The following is a 14,403-nucleotide window of genomic DNA, read 5'->3' as shown; positions in this document are numbered from 1 at the left end:
AGGTACCGCCGCGGGGGCGGGGGGGGGTGCTGCCGGGCGCTCGGGGACCGGGGTGGGCGCGGTGCGATATCAGGGGAAACTTTCTCACGAGGAGGGTGGCGAAGCCCTGGGTCGGGTCACCCGCCCGGAGGGGGGCTGGGAGCTCCGTCCTTGGAGGTTTTCAAGGCCCGGCTTGGCAGAGCCCTGGCTGGGATGATCTAGTTGGGGCTGGTCCTGCCTCGAGCGGGGTTGTACTAGATGTGACCTCCTCTGTCCCTTCCAGCCTTTCTCTGCTCCGCTTCCCACCCAGAGAAGCAGAGCAGCAGGTTGCCGGCGGGGTCAGCTGAGTCCCCTCAGCGCTCAGCTGCGCCGCAGCCCATCAGGGACAGGAGGGTCCAGGGGCTCCTCGTCCTAGCCCTGCCTGCGGCACTGGGACAGACTCTGCCTCGCTGTTCCCATGTGCAAAACGGAGATGATGATACTGAGCTACCAGCCGTGTGGCGTGTTGTTTGCTCCGCAAAAGGCTTGGGGAAATGTAAAGGGCGGAGTGCCAACTGTATGTGTCAGGCCAATGACCCCTTATGGTATGACACAGCTGCTTGAGATGACAGCTCTTAAACTAGAAATAAAGGAGATAAAAACACCTGGCAGTAAGGCTCCTGGGACGGTTTCCACAGGAATAGGTGTCCAGGCCACGTGCCAGTCTAGGTGCTTACATTCTTCTGCATAACTTTTTCCCCTTGCGTTGCAATTTCAGAAGTTAACTTCTTGTCTCCGTGTGGCTGCGCACTGGCGTTGCACGAGCCCTTTACTGTGATTTCTTAGTGTGCAGCAAACCAGTCTCTGCAGTCACTAAAGGTTGGGAAAAACTTTGGGGTAAAACAAGCGGTGTATGTATTAGAGCAGCAGTTCCCAATGTGTAGTACAGGTACCACCAGTGGTACTCAAACAACCTGTCAGTGGTACACATTTAACAGATTTATTATAATTATATGACAAAAATTTGCTGGTGGTACTTAAGGTTGTATCATTTTAAATTGGTGGTGCGAAATCTGTCAGAGTTTGGGAACCACCGTTTTAGGGTATTCGCTTTCTGAAGCGGGCAAGCTACTGGCGCTGGTTGACTCTAGATGCTCAGTACCAGTACAGATAACCAGGTACCCTGCCTGATGCACTTCCCTTCTTTCTTTTTAGCCTTTCAGAAATTAAAGAGATATTAAACCTGGCAAAATTGCACAAATTAGAAGTTATTCCTCTGGTGCAGACGTTTGGACACATGGAAGTAAGTGCATCAATCCAAGGTGTCCTCATGTCGGGGATATTGAATAATTCCAGGAACTCTGCAGAGCATGGAGCTGCCCTGAGCCACTGACACTTCTATTGTTCAGAATTTAGGAATTATTAAACCATTTGAACAGGATCCTCCATCTGGCAACCCAGAGTTTTTTGCAGCCGCTAATGAATTCATCCTCTCAGTCTGCTAGTGAAGCAGGCATTAACCCCACTTTCCAAACAGGGAGAGCTGAGGCAAAGAGAGGATGTGACATTAAATTGGATGTAAATGTAGAATAAGGACTAGAATCCAAATTTCCTACTCCCCATCAACAAGCCTTTACAGCAAGATAATTCTTCGCCTGTTAGTAGATGAGCTCACAGAACTCTTCTGTTGGGAAACTCCCCATTACCTACTCTGCCACCCCATTCATTCCTCTCCCGTGTGCTGGGAGCAGAGATGATGCAAATTGAACCTCCTGAATTATCCACATTATTGCTGTATGTTGGTGGTAGTTATGAGGTGGAGAGAGAAGTACGTGCAGCTGTTTCTGACCTGGGAGAGCAGCCACTGCTGTGTGATACTTGGAATGAGATGCTTGATGGAGGGATGAAGAAAAGACAGATGTGTCCTGTCCATGCTGTGCTTGGCTCTGACCAGGCCTCTCGTTTTCACCCTCTCATTTCATGAGCAAAGCAAGAATCCTTCCTGATTCCCAAAACAGTAACCATTAGCAGAGTCTGTTGGGCAGTACTGTCTTGTGTCCGTCACTTGTGTCTTCCAGTTGTTCTGTGGTTATATCTGTGAGTTCTCCTTTCTCCTGCAGTTTGTGCTAAAGCACAAAGAATTTTCCCACCTGCGGGAGGTGAAGGCATTTCCAAATGCTCTTAATCCACACAAAGAGGAATCCAGGATGCTGGTTAGAAAAATGATTGACCAGGTGGTGGCACTGCACGATGGCTTACAATGGTTTCACATAGGCTGTGATGAGGTAGGATTCTTATGGCATGCTGTATTGTAAAGTGGGGGCTCATTTGGGCAGATCAGAAACTCTCTGCCATCACCAACCTGCCCAGTCTCCCCCAGGGGCTAATATTCTCACTGCAGAGTCTCTGGGAAGTGCTCAATAATGAATTAAACCACATGAGAATATCCTCAACCACCTTCACTGCTTTTAGCTATCACAACACCAGTTCCTTACCGCCTGTAAGTCTTCATGTGGCTCTTAGCCTCTTACAGAAGCTCCTTGCACTGGAGTGCCTGCTCACTTTGTGATGGCACTTGAATAAATGTACAGGTTAATTTATCAAATTATAGGGATGCCCAGTACCTACTACTGGGTCAATGACATTTGAACTAGGCCTCCTAGAAAACTCTGCACTCCTGGGAACAGAGAAGGGGATGGATTAAAACAGCTCCCAGCACAGTTTCCACATGACCTGCATCTCTGACCCCTCTATGGGTTCCCCACTGAAGTAATGGCTAGAGACCAGAGATGTTTTCAGGAAAAGAAATCTGCATTCCTTTTGCTCTAGACCTGGCCCCTTGTCTGCAGTCCCTTGCAGTTCGCTTCAGACACCACAGTAAGACTTAGCTGTCTGTCAGAAGCAGTGACAGGGGTGATTTAGTGACTAGCCAGCTTTGATAAAGCAAAGAACTAGCTAGTCAAAGTGAAAGCATTCTAGAGAGAACACACCATAAAACAAAGAAGAGCTTAAAGCAGGGGTGTCAAAAATATGGCTCATGAGTCAGATTCGTCATCCAGCCCCCAGTGCTGCCTTTGGGTGTGATCATCCCCACACGGGCATGGTGTGTGCCCATGGTGCAGGGCCAGCCCATGAGTTGGATTTGGCCCATAGACCCCTTTCCTTTCCCCAGCCCAGCTGGGGCAACCACCATGTACAGCACTGCTGCTGTGGCTAGACTGCACTGCATGTGGCACCTCTTCCAGATGTTTTGGGATCCACACTGCCAAACCAACTGGAACAGTCACTAGATCAGACGTACTGAACGAGGAGGAAGGGCAGGGAGCCATCGGGCCCATGGACTGGCCCAATGCCACTCATCCAACCTGCAGGGTTGGTTGAGTTTGACACCCCTGACTTTAAACACAAACCTGTTTTACCATGCAGACATTCAGCATTTCCACTGAGACTGGTACAACTCAGTACATCAGACCATCTCACAGGGTCTGTCTGTGTTGGTCATGCTCCCGTGTCAGTTCTTGAATCAAGTGAGAATGACTTCTTTCCCTGAGTCAGGACCTTTTATATGTCTCAGGTCCTTTTGAATTGCCAGGTCTCCTGAGTTAGGTGAAGCCACTAAAAACTATTAGTCTAGAGGGCAAAGCATCAGAAGGCTGATACTTGCAGTAATCCAGTGGTGGGAGCTGGTGTTGCCCCTCTGTGATTTTATTTCCCCGTATATAGCCTACTCAGCCAGAACTGTAATTGCTTGTAAGCTATGCAAGGATGTGTATAATGTGCGACATTCGTATAATAGTTTTTTGTCCCAAGACTGTTACATCATAGTAATATCAAATATTTCACAATATTGTGTCTGTCACACTTGTTCTTCCACAGTAAAGCAGGGTCTTTTGTTTGGTGCTCCCAGGTCTACTACCTTGGTGATGGGGAGGAATCAAAGCAGTGGTTGCAGCAACAGGATAATAACCCAGAGAAGTTGTTCCTGTCCCACGTAAAAGCTGTGGCAGGTTTCATTGCCTCATCTTATCCCACAGTGAAGCCCATAGTATGGGATGACATGCTCAGAGGGATAAATGATGAAACATTGACAGGTGAATGATCTGGGAGGGGTGTGTCTCATGCGTTTAGAGACTTAAAAACCATTAAAATGCATTGTTTGAAACAGGCTGTACTACGCAACTCCCCTTTCAGTAGGGGCAGGAACAGGTAACAAATTATTCATTTCAAATAGCAAAAAGGAGAAGAGGGATGGTTTAGCGATGAGGCATTAGCCTAGGACTTGAGGGACCTGGCTTTGATCCCTTACTCTGCCACAGATTTCCTGTATGACCTTGATCGAGTCACATTGTCTCAGTTTCCCCTCTGTAAAATGTGGGTAACAACACTGCCCTTCCTCATAAGGGTGCTGTGAGGAATACATATGCTGAAGACTGAGAGATGCTGAGGCATGCTGGTAAAAGGGTCCATATAGGCAGCTAAAGTAGAGAAGTCACTGCTCCCTTTGTGGTGGTTTATGGAATAAAACCTTGTCTTTGTTCATTTAAAAAAATAAATCAAGGCAGAGTTTTGCTTCCATGCCCTCAGCCCACTTCCATGGCTTTTTGGGCACAAGGTGACCTAGAGAGAAGCAGCTACCTTCCAGGGGTGCAGTTTCGTGGAAAGAAGCTATGACCCAGTATCTTTGACATGGCACATTATCACTGAACATGTGGTGGCGTGTCACACGCTGACCTTAGGGATTGCTCAATGGCCTTGTTCTGCCCTTGCTTTGTTTCTGAAAAAAAATCCAACTCCTGCCAAACCTGGAGCAGCTTCAGACAAACAGGGCTCCAGGCAGCCACCAGCATTCTCCCTATTGTATTGTGGAGACCTGCTCTGAACAGACATGGGCAACACCATTACAATACTGATGGCCACCTGTAGCCCCATCACCATTGACTGAACTGTGCAAGCGCTAGCCATGGTGGGAAATCTAACAGTGGGAACAAAGGCAAATGTAGGCAAAACAAATGAATCTGCCATAAGGCTGGTACAGCATCCAGCTTGGTGCACCCTCCTGCTATAGCTGAGAGGCTGAACTGTTGACCTGATCTAGGCACGCATAGTGTTGAATTATGGCAGAGGTGACCATGGTGTGGGTGGGGCTGCTTTCTCAAGGCCTGATTCTCTAACATTTCAATCCAGGTGAATGAGTCTGTTGCAGACTAACTTGGAGCCAGCCTACCCCCGTTAGTTGTAGTAGTGTTGTATTGCCAGAGAGCAAGCCTCAAAGCACCAGGACCATAAAGCAGCAGGCATATTACACTACAGTCCCTGCCCCGCATGCATACAAACAGCAAGTTAGCAGAAGTTTTAGGTGTGCAAAGAATGTATGATTGTGCCCTTTCCTCCCATCATCAAATGTACTAATAGACCCAGAGAACTGAGATAAAATTCTGATTTGAGTAATTGCATTTATGCCACAATGCAGTTTTCTAAGTTCAAGTACCAGCTATCAAATGTGCCCAGAGGAATGGTAATAAGATAGACTGGAAATGCAGCTTTTTCGTCTTGCCAGTGGAATAGTGTCTGTCTGATGAGTTCTCTCTACTTGGCTCCCTTGTTAGCAATTTCAGGAGAAAGCCTGAACAAATAGATCCTGGAGTCTGAACTGCCTCTTCCTATGGTTGAGATCTCACTAAGCCAGGGCTTGGCAGGGAGAGGATCTGCAGAAAGTACACAGTAGAGCTGCTTGTTCTGTACCTGTAAAATATTATAGTCCGGGCCTGGCAGTGTTAGCCATGGTGTGATGCATGTGTCATTGCACCATTAACCCAGATTCTGGTCTGTGCCTTAAGTTACCACTTTGCTTCACTTAAACAAATTCTTCCCTTTCCAGAATCGGGGGTACCAGAGCTCGTGGAGCCAATGATTTGGGACTATGCAGAAGATATCGATGTAGACAGCAAAGGTTTGTATTCTTTCTACTGAGCTGCTTAGAGGAAGAAAAGAGCTTAATTAACTCTTTAAAAATGGCCACATTCCCAAAATTATAGCCTGTGGTGCCTAGACATCAAAAGTGTCTGCTTTATTAAACAGACCTTCCCTTAATTCATTAATTGTTTTAATAAGTGACTATAAAAACATACAGATCCTGTTAGAATCTCCATGATGGTTTATTGCTTTTGAGAAGGTTTTGAGAGAAGCATGGCTCTTCTCTAGTAGAAGGGAAGAAATAGAATATGTCAAAAAACCTTAGTCTGCACTTCTGTTAAAAAGGATAGAGACATTTATGCCATAAGATATTGCACTTTAAAAGAAATAAAAACTTAGATTTGTCATCAAAATCCAAACCCAATATCTGTGCCATTACATCTTCCATTTCAGTGCTTCTCATAGAAAAGTATCACAAGTGCAACTTTCCCAAGCTGTGGTTTGCTAGTGCTTTTAAAGGAGCAACCGGGGCAAATCAGTCTCTGACCCATATTGGACATCACCTAAAAAACCATCTCCAGTGGCTGAAAGTGGCACACAGTGGCCATGCAGATATGCTCCAGGGCATTGCTCTGACTGGCTGGCAAAGGTAAGGGCAGATTTCTACATGAAACACAGGTAAAAAAAATCTTCCAGGTAACAGCATCAAAAGAAGGCAGGGGAGGGGAACCAAGGACCCGCAGGGGAAGCCTGATGTAATGCAACACCGTCTGTTAGGTTTGCTTCTAGCTCCTGTCCACCTGATTCTATGTAGTGTTGATAGATTTCAGTCCCAATTGTCCCCATGCCTCAGAAGGACTAAGGCTGTGGAGGGGGGATAAAAACGGTAAAGGAAGAGGACAAAAAGATCTTAAGGCCTGTACCCAAATGATAAATTGCCACACCTGGGAATAGATGCTTAACATAGAAAGAATAACAACCACTGGACCTGTGATTTGTTACTTGCAGAATTAACCAGCAGCAAAGGCCAATAAGGGAGACACTTGCAACAGTGAGGTCCTGAGGCAGAGTGAAGGGTTACACTGCGAACATTAACTGTTTTAGAAGCCCTTGGATTGGATTTGCAAGAAAGATCATTCTGCATATGAAGAGAGGGCATTTTCTTCAGATACTATCCTGATTTTTAGGGGTACACTGCTACAATAGCCACAATGGTACAGGAACTATGGGAGAGACAAAGATTTTTTGAGGGTGATATACTTCACTGAACCAACTGCATTGGATCAGCTGGATGTCAGTTTGTCCAATAAAATATATAACCAAATTCCTGATTTGTAACATTCATAGGAACGATTTTGTATAAGAAGATGGTGTGATGAGCATGAATGAGGAAACTACAGGGGTAAAAGATGACCTTAAAATGATCGCAGTCTAACTTTGATAGGACCTGTTATTTTTATCTTTCAAAGCACAAACATTTTAGCAGTGTGAGGTTTCACAAACTCTTACAATCCAGTAAAACCTTTACCATTTACGGTTTCACTACAGACACTTCAACAGATAGTTAACTAGCTTTGGAAGGAGTTATTTTAATATCAAAGGAAAGGAAAGGCAGAATTAAAGACATTACAGGGTGTATGTCCAACCTTAAAACTGGTTTCAAATACCATGAATCAGCATGAGGAAATGATAGTAAATAAGGAATAAGTAAAGGTGTAGTCTGATGTCATCGTAAATTCCCCCATCAGTAAATGTGGATCATTGTACAGGTGCTTCTCAGAGGCTATAACAATGTATCTTCTCAGAAAGTTAAGTTTTTAAAGCACTTTGAGATCACTGGATACAAGCCTAACATTTTATATTATCAAAGTACTGTTCACAGCACAGCATCTAATGGAGGGACATTTTCTTTTCAGGTATGACCACTTCTCTGTTTTGTGTGAGCTGCTCCCAGTGGGAATCCCATCGCTGGCTGTATGTCTGCAGGCACTAGAGAATGGTACACAGTGACATCTGCATGCTCCCTCACAGCTAATGCCCAGTCCAAAAAAAATTAACTGTGCCTAGAAGTCTGCAGGATCAAACGAGCTCAAAATTTTATATACGTATCTGATCATTAAAAACACTACTAGTGTAATTCCATGTGCTTCATTTCCCCATAGGCATGAGTCTCTTAATAGCAGTTGCCACATTCTTAAAATGTGGGCAGGTTCACATGCAACCTGTAAGCCCTTTGATTATAAAATCTTCTTATAATGCCTTCATGGAGGTCATAACTGGACACTTATTACATACTTAATTCCTTTTAGCATAGGACAGGGGTTCTCAAACTGTGGGCCGCAACCCCCACAGGGGTTGTGGGCAACTTAAAAAGGGGTCACAAACCCGTACGCTGCCGCGTGGGTGCACAAAGGACCCCTCCGCTCATCAATTGGCCGCTGGGGGGTCGCAGTGTTGCAAAGTTTGAGAACCCCTGGCACAGGAATTGCTTTTGAAGCTGATTTGATTCATGCCTCTTACATAAATGACTAATTGATTAATTATCCAAATCACAATTCCCTCAGGTCTTGTCTACCTATAAAACTTGTTCTGTTTTAACTATACTGATATAGTTAAAGGTGTTCAGCCATGTTAGAGTGCATGCAAGTATATTGCTGTAAAGATCATAGGTATTAGGTTGCCTTTAGACCTTATAACTGTATCCACATTAGTGACTGCATCAGCATAACTATTTCAGTGAAATAACTAGACCCCCCCTAATCAAAACAGTTGAATGGTATAAAATATATGCAGATTAGGTTTTAATCTAAAATATTAATCCTGGAGTACCTTTGTTTTGCAACATTTCTTTAGAAAACAACCTCCTGTTTTTTTGTAAAACCCAAATGTAGCTAAAAATAGAGGGGAAACCCCAGTATAAGTAGTGCTTATGGTAAGAAGAAACCTAGGCTGACAGCAGTAGTTTCTAGTGTGGAAACTGACTGGCAAGGCTTTTTTCTAGCATGAGAATTAGCAAACTGTCCCTAACTCCATGAGTAGAGATTTCAGAATTCCTAGCATTGGCTCAGCTCTAATTTCTATTTAAGTACGTTTTACTTTCAACTGCATAAGGAGAGGAAGTGCTTCTGAAAATCCCTCAGAAAAAAGTATTGTAAGGATTGGAACCCTCTGACATTTATGGCTTCCTTTTTTCCCTGTTCCCCTTTTACTTACTGCACCTGTCCTCTTCTCAGATGGCTATTCTGAAATGGTTAAAGAAAATGTGGAAAAATACCTGGGGATTTCCAATCTGGAAACTGACACTTTCATGAGGTAAAGCCCCAGTCACTAGATTCAGATGCTTCTCTTTGTGGTAATGTCAAGGACTGACAGAGATTCTCTTTGAACAGTGCAAGTCAGGGGACCTTTCCAGGAAGTGACATCTTCACCCTTGTGACTCAAGTTGGCTTCTACCTGAAGCCCTCAGTGGATGAACTTCTTGAACAAAACAGGTGAAAACTTAAGAGTTTCTTGTAAATAGCTACACTTGCCGAATGAAAGTAATGTGCCCTGGATGTACAGAAGAAGCACAAAATTCAAACAGCTTCTGGATAATGTTTGTACTTGTGAACTTCATGAAGGCTAAGATATTACATGGCCCCCTCTGCTCTGAAACAGGAGTCTCAGTAGAGGGTAAGCCATTTAGGGCTGGATTCAGCAAGCACCTGAACACCACAGCCATCTCTATATAGCATAGTACATGATTAAATGCTTTAGCTCAGTGGCCAACCCGCAGCACATGTGGTACAGGCAGCCTGTGTGTGTGGCACACGGCAGATCAGGGAAGGGGCAGGCAGCACAGTGGCAAATAGGGTAAGGAGCAGAAAGCAAAGTGGAGGATCAGGCATGGGGAGAGGATGGACTTGGGGAGGGTGCAGGACTTAATTTGTGGCATGCCTGCCAAAAAATTTGGCATCCACTGCTTTAGCCAAATCAGGGCCTCGCTGTCACCAAAAGCAAAACATCCTCTTTGAAAGTTAGTATAAAGCAGACTAATGTGTGTTGTTATGGCAAAAATGCCCCAGCCATTCCCACCCTGCAAGGCTAAGACCATATTCAAAGGGTAAAATGTTGTTGGACATACATAAACCTACTCTGCCTCAACGTAGGGGAAATCCAGCTTAAGTCACACCACTTCCGCATTTAGCCTTCATGTACGTTTTCCTGTTCACCATTCTGCGATTGCTGTTCCAAAGAACATTCACATTTAGATTCATTTTCAGGTATGTCACAGGCTGGGTCAGCCCCTAGCCCAGAGAGAGGAAGATTGTTCATCCTATAATTATACATCACTTTCAGCCAGATGTACTAAGGTAACTCAACACCCCACTTTGCAATAGATGGGAAATAAAAGTCATAATTTTCATGTGTTCTGGTGACTACCAAAACTTGAGGTTTCAAGTCCTTGCAGTTTTCCATTATTAGTGCTTAGGTACCAGTGTTTAAAACAAATTATTTTCCCCCCTAAAAAACATAATCCAATCTCTGAGCAGAATGGCTATATGCCAGACTTTACCTAGTGCTGTTCATCCTTGAAAAGAAAATTATCATTCCCATTTTATATCTGGTGAAAGACTTGACCAAGGTTGCAAAAGAAGCCAGTGGTTAGGGCCCGAGAGAGAACCCAGGTTCCCCCCATCCCAGTTCAGTGCCTCAGGCAATTCTTTGGCCCTTCCAGGAGCTACTTCATTGATTTGTCTCTCTCCAGCCAGTTTTAAATTATTACTATGGTGGGAGGATATCAAGACATATAGATTTTTTTAGTGGTCAGATTTAAATCCCTACTAATCAAAGTTACGTTTTAATTAGGCTTAAGAAAGAATATTCAGTCCCTGTACAGAACTGTTGGTTCTGCAACTCTTTTTCAAGGTCACCATATTAGACATAGGTCAGGATCACAGTTCCAGAAACCTAACCTACAGTCCAGTAACCTCAACATTTCACCAGCCTACAGGGTAAAATGCATCAAAATTCTATATAATATACACCCTTTCCTGGAGAAAGAGGTGCAACATTAAAGCCTTGGAACTGTACCTCTATGAAAAGGGCAACCTGTGTTCAGCCAGGGCTTGCTTGTGAATGTGGTGGGTTCTGAAAAATATGTACAGCAACAACCTGTTGGCTTCTTCCTTTTGTTTCTGCTTAGTCTTCACTCCAAGTGGAATGCCTTGGCACAAGACCTTCAAGTAGCCATGGAGAGAGTTTTCTACTTGTGTACTATAGAGGAGTGGATGGAGGAGAATGTCCATCCCAGCCTACAAAAACTTCAGCAAGTGATGAATGACTTGGATGCAGCAATACAAGCACTATCATAGCTGCTCTCTAACTGCAGACTGACTCATCTGAGATCCTGCTGGGTGCAAATTTATGAGTAATCACATAACCAGGGCTAAATCACCCCTAGAATAGAGCAGGCAACTCGGCTGAAAACAGCTGTAGACACTAGCAAGGGATTTATGCTAGCATGAGAGTATGAGGATTCGGGGTTTTGTTTTCACTTCTAACAAATGATTAGCTGACTTCAGAGGCTGAAAATACACCAAACTTCAGTAGTGGACTAGACTTACTCCACTGTATAACAGGGAAGACAAGAATGGGGCCAAGCTCAGTTGTGTTCGTTATATTAGAAAGGGTGAGAGGATATGGATTTATCCAGATTCAAATCAATAGTGATATTCTTTCATGAGGTAAAGACAAGTAGAAATGGTAACATGACAAACTCCACTTGCTGATTAGCTTGGTAACTTCTCTCTCCCAGTACTGACACTGAAATCAGGTCAAACTCAAATGTTCCAAGTGTGCTCATTTTACAATAAATATTTGAAACACCTTTAAATTATTTGCATTATACGCTGCTTACTTGAAACTTGTAAGTATGCAGAAACCCTCAGGAAGGATTATGGGTAAGTTGTACTATCTACTGTGAAAGCCATATATATTTGACCTATTAATAAATTTAATCAGACCAGAAAAAGGAGTATGATGTGAGTTAAACCCTATAAAGTAAAGAACAACCACCTTTAGCCTGTGCTTTCTGTGTTATGTTCATTCAGGTTTTGGTTAATTGAAGGTAGCACCCTTTGTCTGAGTTTAGAATGCCTTAGAAGTTTAAGACCTAAGATCCATTTGCTTTTAGAAAAATGTCACAGGTTTTGCACACATTCAGTGTAGCAAGTTTTCTTTGAAGGAAAAAAAAATCTGACCACTTAAGACAGACAATTACAAGTATATCAATTTTACATACAGACAAAGGAGTTATTGCACCAGATTTCTATTCTAATTCATTGTTTATATTTAAAAACATGATTAGAAAACACAACTCCTTAGTACATTTGCATCCTGGTAAGTAGCTGAACAGCCATCAAGTTTTAATAGCAAGCGGTCAATGAATAAAGAATGCCAAATCTACATTAAAAAGTTGTCAAAACTGGTTTCTCTGAAACATTGGCAACTTAAAAAAACTGCAGCGTACAAGACTAACTGTCTAAACACTTCTTGCAGAATCAGTGAAAAAATGTCAAAAAGCAAACGTGACAGAAATGTTCCACTTCTCTTTCAGGAGTCTACTGAAATCATAACTGATGGTCTTTATTCAAATGTTATAAACAAACTGACTAACCTATTGAATGATGTTATAGGAGATTCACAGGTTAGGTCTGAATCATGACACTTGGCAAGGAAAACAGAACTTAAATTACCATTTAAGAACTCTTTGTGGGAGTTGTGGATTTGGTACCAACTGCTGGAATTTTTTTTAAGTGAACGTAAAAGGAATTTAGTTGCCCAGGTTATGTTACTCCCTCACCTGGAATGTTTCTTCTAGTTTTGTTCAGTACAGTGACATAAGCTAAATCTTCTGAATACATGATTAACTTCAAGTAGGCTTGTGGTTTCAAGTAAGGCTACTCAACGTGCAAATTAAAGGATTTGCAGAATTGTGACTTAAGTCCTTTAATATGCTTACTTTGTACAAAAAAGTAAAGGTCAGCGATGTGCTCACCGATTTGTTCAGTTTTGCAAGTTAGATTTCCCACACAGAGTTTTTCTAAAATGTGAAACACAATCTGGATGTATCCAACAGCTAGACTGAATGGGAAGAATTAATTATTCATTGAGAAGTAGCAAGATCAGCAAAGACTTTACAAACACTTCTGCATGAAGAAGAGGTAAATCCACTGGCAAATTCTGAAAACAAGTGTGTATTTAATAATTTTTTGTCTTAGGTTGCACTGAAGTTCTTTCCCCCAGCCAAGAGGCAGTAACACTATGTACCAAGCTGCTAGTTACATCTGTAGGGTTAAAGGCCTGGCCTGCAGACTGTATCCCACCTGATGTATCTAGCATTCCTATCACATTCACTTGGTTTGCAGAATTTAAGACTTTGCTTAAAAGCTATTCCAGTTCTTATAGTGGCCAGAACAAAATTAAGGACTCCAAATAAAAATGTAAATCAAAACCAGTGCAGGGGATTGCACTAGCTCTGGTTTTCAGCTTGTACACAGACCCCTAAGGGTCCCCTATGTCTAAGGGGGTCCACGAAAAACAGCTATGATCAAAAGTATGTGAATACCCACACTTACAATTTAAAGGCGCCTGTACCTCCATTCAAAATTTCCAAAGGGATCTGCACCTCTATTCAAAACCTTTAGGGGTCTGGAAATGAAAAAAGGTTGAAAACCACTGCACTAGCTCGTTCAGATGCAGGTTGGGGGCGTTAAAATGTTCAGTTACTGCAGAAGAACATAGTTTAGTGTGTTTGTAAGGATGTTCTATGTATGTAAACCAAATTAAGATGACTAAGCACCAATCTGATAGGTGCTAAATATCTCAGGCAGGATTCAATCTGTAGGCCAGGCCTTTAACCCTACCAATGTAACTGGCACTTTCTAGCCTCAACCTTAATATAGATTTCTCACTGTTATTAGTAGGAGATCAGCTGGGTACTAAGAGGAGTCTGTGGCCCAAACCTTAGAGCCTTGGTCCATTCCAAAGAATGAGTCTGAGGCCATTATGCTGAACTCTCCAATCAAGTCTCCCACATTCCAGATATTAGCATTTATCCCTCATTGTGGAGTGTGTAATCCTTAAGTCAGACATGGTGATGGAGGAAGAGAATGCCCAAAATTAAAAACCAAAGGATGGAAGGGGAGGCATGTGCAAGAAATGTCTCGACTGTATCATTGTGGATTATGGCCCTGGGAGAATTGGGCAAATCGTATTACTTTAGTAAGACTGTCATTTCAAAATCAAATCCAAACACACAAACTATACTCTGTATCTCCCATGTGCCGTCACCTGTTGGGGACAGAAAACAACGCCCTAACTGCCAAGATTAAGCTGATGTTCTGAATTGTATTCCTATTATGATTTAATTCCCATTTGAAGTCAGCAGCAAGAACAAGATCTCTCACACCTGTGTATGCTAGACTGTTAAGGCTGGGAATAAAAAGCACAGGTTAGAATCCTAGTACCCTCTATCCATTGGGCTTAAAG

At 43.1% G+C, this 14,403-nt stretch overlaps 1 protein-coding gene across 1 annotated transcript; it reads left to right on the top strand.

Annotated features, from left to right (window-relative positions):
- The first annotated feature begins 451 nt into the window (after nucleotides 1-451).
- Nucleotides 452-11,884, top strand: HEXDC (hexosaminidase D). The gene is given in 11 exon segments (XM_025210166.1): nucleotides 452-629; nucleotides 1,137-1,261; nucleotides 2,079-2,243; nucleotides 3,866-4,049; nucleotides 5,837-5,908; nucleotides 6,325-6,520; nucleotides 7,788-7,870; nucleotides 9,105-9,183; nucleotides 9,261-9,362; nucleotides 10,134-10,223; nucleotides 11,057-11,884. Coding segments are annotated over 11 exon segments (1,443 nt in total). The 3' UTR covers nucleotides 11,226-11,884.
- Nucleotides 11,885-14,403: the final 2,519 nt, after the last annotated feature.

This window comes from Alligator sinensis, unplaced genomic scaffold (genome assembly GCF_000455745.1).
Source record: "Alligator sinensis unplaced genomic scaffold, ASM45574v1 scaffold694_1, whole genome shotgun sequence".
In the NCBI taxonomy this organism is placed as follows: Eukaryota; Metazoa; Chordata; order Crocodylia; family Alligatoridae; genus Alligator; species Alligator sinensis.
Note: the sequence above shows the minus strand (reverse complement) of the source record. Positions and strands in the feature narration are given on the sequence as shown.